The following is a 10,557-nucleotide window of genomic DNA, read 5'->3' on the forward strand; positions in this document are numbered from 1 at the left end:
TTGGCGTTATTTGTATTTATTTAAAATAGTAAAAGTTATAATTAAATAAAAACAAACTCCAGAAAATACCCTTTTGTCAACTTCATTTAGTTTCAATAGTCTTTTAATTCAGCATCCTTAAAACAAAATTTGGTCTGTCTGTGAGACTGTATGCTCCAGTATAGGAGGGTTAACACGTTGAGCCCCGAATTTTTATTGCTGCACATTCCATTCAACCCGCCCGTCAACGTCGCCCGTCAACGAATTTCATATTTCAAAACGTTACCGAAATGTTTCCCGAAGCAAACCACCGTCAAACGAATTTCATATTTCAAAACGTTGCCGAAGTGTTTCCCGAATCAAACCACCAGAAATGCAACAAGCAAACCAAACAGCTCGAAAAATTATGCCGACAACTTTCACTTTTTTTTTGCTGTATCTAGTAGCAAAATAGAGCTAACCAGTAAAGTTATGTTCATCTAGAATTACATAATAGGGGTTCATATTTAATTTTAGAAATTTTTTTATTAATCATTCATCACTGTTGCTTTATTCATGTCTATATTGCTTGAAAGAAATCTGCACAATTAATTCACATTACTTATCATAGTTTTAAAATTAAAATAACAATAATGCATGAAAACTCGCATTCGCTGTCTTCAAAGGCGAAGTTTTCTCCAAAAATTCTGTTTTTATTGATTTTCGAAACCATACACCGGATGGTTCCAGCATTTTCAATTGGTCATTTAATAATTTATATTCCTGGAGAAAACTTTGTTGAAGTTGTTCCTAGTGACAACTTTTTCGCCTTATTACAAGTTATGGTCGAACAACGAACAATGGAAGAAAATATTAGAACGGAAACTTACTCTTACTCTTACAACTGATATGTTTTATTAAGGTTAGCATAAACACCTCACAAAATGTTCACGGCAAACGGTGGGATTATGTATTTAATTCATTGCGTTTCGAGGTGACACTATCCTAGACCAGCTGGCCGGCGCCTAGGAATACCTACGCGGACGACCGGTAGACCGCGGACTACCTTTCGGCCATCCCTCTACTATACATTTCAATACTGAAGTTGCCAAAAACGAGATTTTTATATGATGAATTACCGTTGAAATTTAGCATGTTTGGTCAGGACCACCCTCCCTTATATCAAAATAGATTTCCGTCTGTCTGTCTGTTTTCCTGTCTGTCTGATTATTATGAACATGGAAATTACTTAACCGATCGGCGAGAAAATTCATATATATAGATTTTTGGGACCGGAGAATGTTCTTATGACAGTTCGAGACCCCTCCCTCCTCTTTAAGGGGGGACTGTCATACAAACGAACCACAAATCTCTGCATAACTCGAGAACTAATCAAGCAAATGGGATCAAATTTGGCATGTGGATGTTTTAAGAGACAATTATTTTTTCTATAGTGATTTCACCTTCCCCCCCACTCTCTAACTGGGGCGGGGAAGGTTTGGCTCCATGACTCAATAGCTAATCAAGCTACTTCTTCTCCCTTCCTAATGAAGGGGGGGCGGCTCTGCATTATTCAAGAACTTATCAAGCAAATAAAACCAGATTTGACATGTAATGGTCTTAGGGGGCAATAAATGTTTCTATGGTGGTTCGACGCTCCACCTTCTCTCTAAGGGGGGCTGCATTACTCAAGAACTAATCAAGCAAACAGAACCACATTCGGTATGTGGAGGTTTTAGGGGGCCAGAAATGGTGTTTTCGATACCCCTTTCCCCTCTCTAAGGGCTATTCCATGCCAAACCGATAAAGTGGTTTTCAGATTTTCGTAAAAATAGTAATTTTGTTCTTTATCGCAAAATATTAGACTTGTATTCTTCATTTTTGTCATTAGAGTGCCCACTTCCATTTTATGGTGGACCAAAAAAATTAAATTTTTCCCGTCTTTACACTCGCAAAAAAGTTGGATTTTGTTTTCTTAATTATTGATTGTACAGGGCGGACTCGATTATATACATTTTCTGATTTCTTTTCACTGTATATAATCGAATCCTATATATAATCGAGTCAAAAAAATTTTGACGTAGGACTACGTCTAACCGGAAGATATAGGGGGTGAAATGGAAATCTAGGCACTGAACAAGTAGGAAAAAATGCAAGATTTGGAACGCTTATAACTCGAGCATTTCTCAATAGATCGCAAAGGTTTTTGCATCAATTGATAGGAAATATATCTACGCATCTATCATAACGAATAACATTTCATTTTTCTTGAGATAAATAATTGAATAATTGTGAAATATCAAGCATTGTCAAAATGCACTATGTGCCCATTTTTGATTGGTCCATTTTGTGCTCCTCAAATCGTACCGACCAAAACGGGCAACCAGAGCAGCAGCGAAATAGAATGATGCACGATTGGAAAGGAAAAAGAAAAAAATGAACGAAACATTGGTCGCAGTCTCACACATGCGTAATTCTCGAGCCAGCCAGTCAGCTTAAAAATCCCCGCTCCGCTGCCGTAACGATCATTCTTTGTGTGGACACCAACTGGACAACATCGTTGCTGGACGGGCTGGACGGCGAGGGATCGAGTGCCTTTCTCAAGGCAAGAGGGCGGAGGTGGTAGCGCTGGAGTAAAGTAGAGTAGAGTTTTCAAAGGGCCTTTCTCAAGGCTAGAGACGAATGAACTGCAAAAGTTTAAAGTCTCTATAATACAAGACCTTCCTTCCTTCCTTCCGTAACGATCATTCTCATTCAAACCGTACACCACATCGGTTCGCATCACAACACATCAACAAACCAACCCAAGCAGCCATGTCTGGACATGGTAAAGGAGGAAAAGTGAAGGGAAAGGCAAAATCCCGCTCGAACCGTGTTGATCTGAAGTTCCCCGCAAGGGTAGCTAGGCCGAGCGCGTTAGTACCAGTGCACCAGTCCACCTAGCCGGCGTTATATAGTTTCGGCCGCCGAAGTGATCGAGTTAGCTGGCAAAGCTGCTCGCGACGATAAGAAAACCCGCATTCGGAACAGAACACATTCGGTTCGGTGGACATCAAGACAACAGGCAGTTGCAGCGAGTGGCGAGTGGCAAACGCAATCGCAAAACGGCATCAAGTAGCAGAAGAAAAAAGTTTGTTCTTTATACAAACTGCTTTGGTGGCAAATCCAGAACAAGGCGGCATCGAGGGCGTTCGAAATGGTTTTTTTTTTCAAAACCACGAGTACAAAGTTTTCTAAATTGGAACCATTCCATAAAACAAGGCGCTTTTCAGGGCCATTAAACCTTCCAAAAAAAAGTTTAGGAAATACAGTTCAATGCTTTCTAAAACAATATCCAAAATAATAATAAAACACAAATTGATTTTTTCATAATTTGTTTGTCAGGATATGATGAGTATGTGAATTTGGCAGTTGTTCTGAGCTTATTGATTTTCACCAATTCTTAAATTGCTTCTAGATTGAAAGTACAGTAATTTACACTTATCTCGACATTTAGCTAATTGGACGGACCCGTAATGCGACATATTTAGTTGGACATTTTTGTAAACATAGAGTTCGGGGTCCAAATTATGACCCCACATTGAAAGTCGACACTGTACCACTGTCATCGCAAATGTTCAATTACAGGTTAAAATTACCTCCAATCCGACACTGAGTGGTGGTAATGCGACGTGCCATTGAATGTAATTTACTGTAAAATATGTCCCAAGCTGGATGGGAAGAAATTTTCCAACTGTGAAAGCTGTGGCGAGTGGCAAATGCAATCGCTAAACAGAAAGGTTTAGCCGAACAAGATGGGGATATCGAGTGATAACAAAAACACAACACCAAAGGTTCTTTTCAGAACCATCAACATGTTCATAAAGAGTAAACAGTAAACTAATCCTAGGACTAGGAGTAGGAGAAGAAAATAAAACAATATATTTAAAATATATATTTAACAAAAGCTGTCCCCTTTGTATAGTCCTACGTCACTCCGGTTATGTCCCCGACATTACCCACCCGTCTTTTTTATATTCGTTTTTTTGCATGTATTTTTCGTTTTTTGGATAAAAAAGAAAAATTTGATTTTTCATCCATCACCTTAAAGTCAGAAAACACCTTTCTCATATGAAAAAAATAATTTTATCCAGATTCTCTCAGGAAGTGATAGACGATCATATTTGATGAAAAAAAACCTTCTACGCATATGTTCGAATTTCAACAATGACAAAGTTATTGAACTTTTTTTCTGTTTCGGACTCTGTTGCCTCAAACTAGCTCTACATTAAAAAGTACGCTACGGAAGACGATTCTGTTGCTTTCATTTGAAAGATGAGAAAATTTTGCACAGGATGTAGTAGTGGAACATCTAAATTAGTGGATTTTAATAACATTTGAGAAGTGAAAAACTTAAAAGTTAATAATTTTTGAAGATTTATTATTATTTTTATACTAAAAAATTATATGAAACTAGATTATTTCTATAAATTAAATTGAGTTTCTTATTTCGCTCTACAATTTGTTCTTTGACACCCAACTTCTATCTTTATTAATTTGGCTGCAATATCGATATAAAAAAATCCTGGTGAAAATTCAAGCAAAATCTTCAAAAATCACGGTTTTTACTCCACTGTACATGTAATAGCCACTTTAATTTTACCTTAACGTTGAAAGGTTACATTTGTTCTTGAAATAAGTCATATTTGAAATATAAAAAAAATTCTTTCCAAACTGTATATAATCGAGTCTAAAATTGTATATAATCGAATCACATATAATCGAGTCTGTATATAATCGAGGCCAACCTCTATTTGGTTTTTCTATTTTACAAAGGCGCTGTATTTTTTATATTCTTTCTTGAAAGCTGAAGATTTTTTACATAAAATATCTCAAAATCAGAGATGTGTTCCTTCTCTTTTTCAAGCTATGATTTTCCAAAGTTAACTGATAGTTCAGAATATCAATTTTTCCCCTTTTTCCTATCCTCAAAAATTCATAACTTTTGAATCGGTAGATCGATTCAGATGATCGATATATCAAATTAAAGCCAATGTGCTAAACTTACTTCTTCTACTCCTTCGTAAAAAAAATTACACTTGCGAAAAAAAAAAATAATTTTCTGCCGGTATAGTATTTTTCAAAAAAGACCAGGTGATTGGCTTTAATTTTAAATGTCGATCATTTGAATCGGTCTAGTAGTTCAAAAGTTATGAATTTTTGAAAAAAAGTCATTTTTGGAAAGAAAAAAAAAGAGGAAAAAGTTGATTTTCCGGGCGACCTTTAATGAAAATGGTCACCCTAATGAAAAAATAAAAAAATACGGGTCAAATGTTTTGCGATAAAGAACAAAACTACCAATTTTCACGAAAATCTGAGAACCACTATATCGGTTTGGCATGGAATGGCTGAATATATATAAAAAAAAACAAATACAATCAATAATTACGAAAACAAAATTCAATAGATATGATTTTTTTTCAAAAAAAGTTTTTCAGTTATTGAACCAATTTTTTGGATCAACAAGTAACAAACATATAAATCTTCGACATTTTATTTTTCGAATGAATTGATTTTCATACCACTTCGTTAAACCACCAAAGAGTTATTAACGCACTCGAGGCGTTTCTCTGTTATTTGCAAGTAATTGAAAAATATTGAACGAGAATTGTGTTTGAAAATAATTTAATATTTTGGAAGAAGTACTAGGAATTTTATAGTAAATGGTAATTTAAAGGGTCGATTAGAAGATCAATCTATGAACAGTTCTGCGATTGGACCCATGAACGTTCGTTTAGTATGAAAACGTAAGTGTTTGAAGGTATCGATAACAAAAAATACATTTTGGGCGGGATGAAGTTTGCCGGGTCAGCTAATGACTATAAAATCCTAGTACAGAATAAATTTTCTTTTCCTGAAATTCCTGTTAAACCGATTAACTCTTACTGACACACAACATCTATATTCTCTGGTCGATTTTGGGAGTCCCTTTCGAAATTCGTCATGGAGCGCATGAAAACTGATGATGAATTCGGATAACCATGGAAGCCCTCTGGGACGGAATGGTGCTTCATATCCAATAGTTGAAACAAGTTGATCGGCGCACTATTTTTGACATAAATCAAGGTGAAAGTCGTAATAAGATCACATGAAAGTGTTCCCGTTTAAATTATATTTTTCGCTAAGATAAATTTTCACTGACAACAATGAGAATAGCGCTAAAATATCAAATATGTACTTATACCAATGTCGTCTAATACGAACAACTGATTTTATACGTTGAATTGCGTCGTTATATGTTATAGAATTTCGCGTCGTTGCGACGAAGGAATGCTCAATGTGACTTGAACCAAAAGAAACATGCGTCGATGTTAGCTAATTTTCTCTCTCCGTTTATATCTTTCGCAGATACCAGTAGGTTTCAAGTCCAACGGCAAACCGGGACGTATCTATCACTGGAATATTCCGGTGCTGAAGAAAATCCTGGGCGGCAACCAGAGTCGTAGCCCGAATTCTCGCCATCATGACAACATCGATGAGCTAATCGATATCAAAGATATCTCAACATGGAACAAACCCTGGGAGAACGAAACATTGGACAAATCAATGATGAAGTACACTGCGGCCGACCAGGGCGAAAAGCCCCAGAGGAAAAAAACCCCAACATATTATGCACCGATAAAAGCGAAAAAAAGCACTCATGGAAAATACTACGCCAGCAATGGCAAACCACAAAGCTTCTACGTGATCGAGCAGAGCCAGAAGAATATGAAACCAATCCAGCATCACAAATTGATTTCGTAAGACACTTGCGATGATAATCATCTTTTTGCCAGTCTGATAGAAGTAGGGATGAAGAGAAGGAGTAAATAATAACTGAAATTAAGTATTCTCATTCAAGCAACGTTAGGGGTAAAGCTTTATGAGCGAAACAAGAGCTTTTTATATACAAAAGGCAAGTTAAAATTTTTGGTTTGTGTCTTCGACAATGATTCCATTCATTTTATCGTCAACTCGACGCAGGAAAATTGTCGCAAGACCCAAACCGAAGCGATCAATTTTCAAATAATTTTGGAACATATTTTTCGTTTGTAATTGCATTCTCGTTTGAGTAACCTAGGTATAAATATTATTTCCCTGATTTGAACGTCACCAGAACTTGAGCAAAGTATCAGTTAATGATCGTATGGTTATATTTTCAATGGCGTTAGCCTATGGTTTTCAATTGAGAATATCACATTTTGCTCATGGGTATTAGCATATACAATAACAAACATATTTTATTGATTATTGCATAATTTCGAATTTAGATGATATGTCGTCAACTGAAACTATTCGGAACAAATTTTATACATGAAGACTTTAAACTTTCCTTGTTTATTGAAATATTGACTTCATTTTGATATTCTTGAAAGAATGATACTTTTTAGCTATTAGGAATAAAGCGAAGGAAAACCATTCCAAAACAAAAGTTTAAGGATGCACAAGCTATTTTTCATTGCTTGAAAACATGAAAACAATACAAAAAAAAAGGAAACAAAAATTAAAATGAATGTAAGAATGTCGTCGAGCATTCGGACGGAGACACTGATCGTTTGTGCGTCAGCGGTTACGTAAACGAAGTTTTATTCCTAATAAACCCAATGTTTCGAATAGACCCAGTTGAAGGTATTATCCGATAGGTTTAGTATGTAGGCCTGAAAACAAGAGCAATCGAAAGACTAAAAGTTTTAAAGTAGTATTAGGAGTATTGTAAAATACCATATCATCAGTGATATATTATTCGATTTTGGAATTCCACATTTTTGATCGGTACAGCAAATACTGGTTTCAATAAATCATTCCAAGTCTGTAACAATTTTTTTGTAAAAATATACATCAGTATCTATAAACGTTTTGCAATGAAAACGTTTTAAATATAATGCATTGTTTGTTTTATTTCAATATCCGGCAGCCAGATATCCGGCCGAACTACTATCCGTTACATCTCTAATTATTATACTCTTTAATCACAATGAAATCGTTTAACTCAAAATGATGATGATGTTGGATTTAAGAGGCTTTAAACTTTTCAGTTCATTCGCCTCTAATTGTCAAACTCAAAAAGTTTTTTCATTTAGTTTTATTTTCTAGTTTTTAGTATTTTATTTCTATCATTCTTATATTTCTCTACAATAAAATAATTAAACTACTTTTTTAAATTTTCATTTCTCACTGTGACTCGATATCCAAGGGACCATCGAGTTAGGGAGGTATCGAGTTATGGAGAGAAAAATGCTTGTAAAAACAATCGAAGGTGTCATGAAGCCCATCGAGAACATATCGAGATACAGATCATCGAGTTAGGGAGAGTTGACTGTACAAGACAGTACTCGCACTTCCCCCATATGTCTACAAAAGTATAAAAAATAACTTCCAATTTTGTGTGATTCGTTCTATAATTGAATCGTTTGTTTGAGGAACCCCATAAACGACTTTTTTGTTTGGCAGTTTTTGAGTCCATATATATATATATATATATATATATATATATATATATATATATATATATATATATATATATATATATGCCTGTCTGTCTGATTCTTATGGACTCGGAAACTACTGAACCGATCAACATGAAAATTAGTTGAAAAATGAAAAATAACTAACATAGTTATAAGGCAAACATTGTCGAAACATTGAACTCCCGGCCCCGTCAGGTTGACGCCATATGAGCCTGAATAAAAATATATATTTTGGATAAAAAAAACATGAAAATTGGTATGTGGGGGTTTTGGGGGCCGGAGAAGGTTTTCGTGATAGTTTGAGACCCCTCCCCCTTTCTAAGGGAGGGCTGCCATACACATTAAACACAAATTTCCACATTACTCGGGAATTGATCAAGCAAATGAAACGAAATTTGTCATATGTAGATTTTAGGGTGCAATAAATGATTCTATGGTGGTTACATTCTCCACCTCCCTCTCTAAGCAGGGGCTGCCATACAAATGAAACACAAATTTGAGCATTACTCGAGAATTCATCAACCCCTCTCTAAGGGGGGGAGGGGTTTCTGCCATACAAATGAAACACAAATTTCTAAATTACTCGTGAATTAATCAAGCAAATCAAACCGAATTAGGCATATTGAGGTTATAGGGTGCAATAAATATTTCTATAATGGTTAGACTCTCCACCCCCCCTAACTAATCAAGCAAATGGAGCCAAATTTGGCATGTGAAGGTTTCACGGGGTACGAAACGTTTCTACGGTGAATACATTTCTCCCTCCCTTTCTAAGGGGGGGCTGCCATACAAACGAAACGCAAACTTCTGCATAACTCGAGAACTATTCAAGCACAATTTGGGATGTGAGGGTTTTAGGGTATGAGAAATGTTTCTATGATGGTATGACACCCCTCCCTCCTCTGGAATGGAGAGGGGGTCCCATAACAATATTACAAATATTTCAACCAAAAATATTCCAACTAAACATGACAAATGAAAATTTTCGGAAAACTCTGAAGGAAAAGGGAAAATTCGGAAAATTAAATTCCCATGTGTTCTACAATTACATAGCGACAAGTGCTGTTAGTTTATTTGATTTTTGCGCTAGCGAAATTGATCTTTGTTCGAAACTGGAAATGGATTTTAATGTGATGAAACGCACTCCTATATCTTCTTCTATCTATACCAAAAAAATGTATCGCCGGATGTGTTGTGGAATTGTCCGATTTAGGGCTATCTTTATTCTATCATATTTTGTGTATAAATCATTAAATTTAATTATAAATTTAAAAAAAAAATAAGAATTGTGTCTGAAAATAATCTGATATTATAAGGATGAGTTTTGTTAGAAATACTAGGAATTTTATAGAAAAAGGTAAATACAACGGGTCGATTAGAAGATCAATCAATCAACAGTTCTGCGATTGGGCGCATTAATTTGCTCTTAGTAAGAAAACGTGAATGTTTGAAGGTATTGATAACAAAAAACAAATTTTGGGCGGGACGAAGTTTGCCGGGTCAGCTAGTTACTAATAAAAATGACGCTACGTTGCTACGTTGAGAAGGCAAAAGTTCCACTGGAACGTTAGTGCCATCCAAGAAGAGGGTACGCATCGACTATCAAAATTTCAGAAAAAGTTTGTTCTACGAATCACCTTAAATCGAGATTGTAAATATTTTTGAAAAACCCCCTAAATCCACCAACTTTGAAGCGTTATATATTGATCCTAACCTGTTATATTGATGAAGTAGTGGCCCAAATAATATGTTTTGGGCCTAATAATCGAACCTCATACCAGCAAATAGGAGGGCCGTCAAAATTTCGAGAAAAATAGTTTATCTCGTTTTCTCGCAAGTGCGTCATATGGACTTATGGGATTTCTCAAACAGACGATTCAATGATTCGGGGAGACGAATTACCAATCGATTAAATATTATTGCATTCAATATTGTTACACTTCCCTTTTAATTGAACAATTTTTATTAGTACTTAAAAGTTGAACTCTAGCTCTAGAACAGTGGTGGCCAACATGCAGCCCTCCAGCCTTATCCATGCGGCCCGCATTCTGATTTGAAAAAAAATTATATGAGCGAAATCATATATAGGGTAGATAGGGGCAATATGACCAGG

General features: G+C 35.6%; 1 protein-coding gene across 1 annotated transcript in view; it reads left to right on the forward strand.

Moving 5' to 3' along the window:
* LOC129776568 (uncharacterized) overlaps window positions 1–7,859 on the forward strand; it is a 139,677-nt gene extending 131,818 nt beyond the window's left edge. Inside the window, exon 4 of the mRNA XM_055782291.1 lies at window positions 6,346–7,859. Coding sequence (XP_055638266.1) covers window positions 6,346–6,741 — 396 coding nt within the window. The 3' untranslated portion in view covers window positions 6,742–7,859. The remainder of the gene's footprint in view (window positions 1–6,345) is intronic.
* The last annotated feature ends 2,698 nt before the right edge of the window (window positions 7,860–10,557 follow it).

The sequence above is a fragment of the Toxorhynchites rutilus genome, chromosome 1 (genome assembly GCF_029784135.1).
Source record: "Toxorhynchites rutilus septentrionalis strain SRP chromosome 1, ASM2978413v1, whole genome shotgun sequence".
NCBI classification, from domain to species: Eukaryota; Metazoa; Arthropoda; class Insecta; order Diptera; family Culicidae; genus Toxorhynchites; species Toxorhynchites rutilus.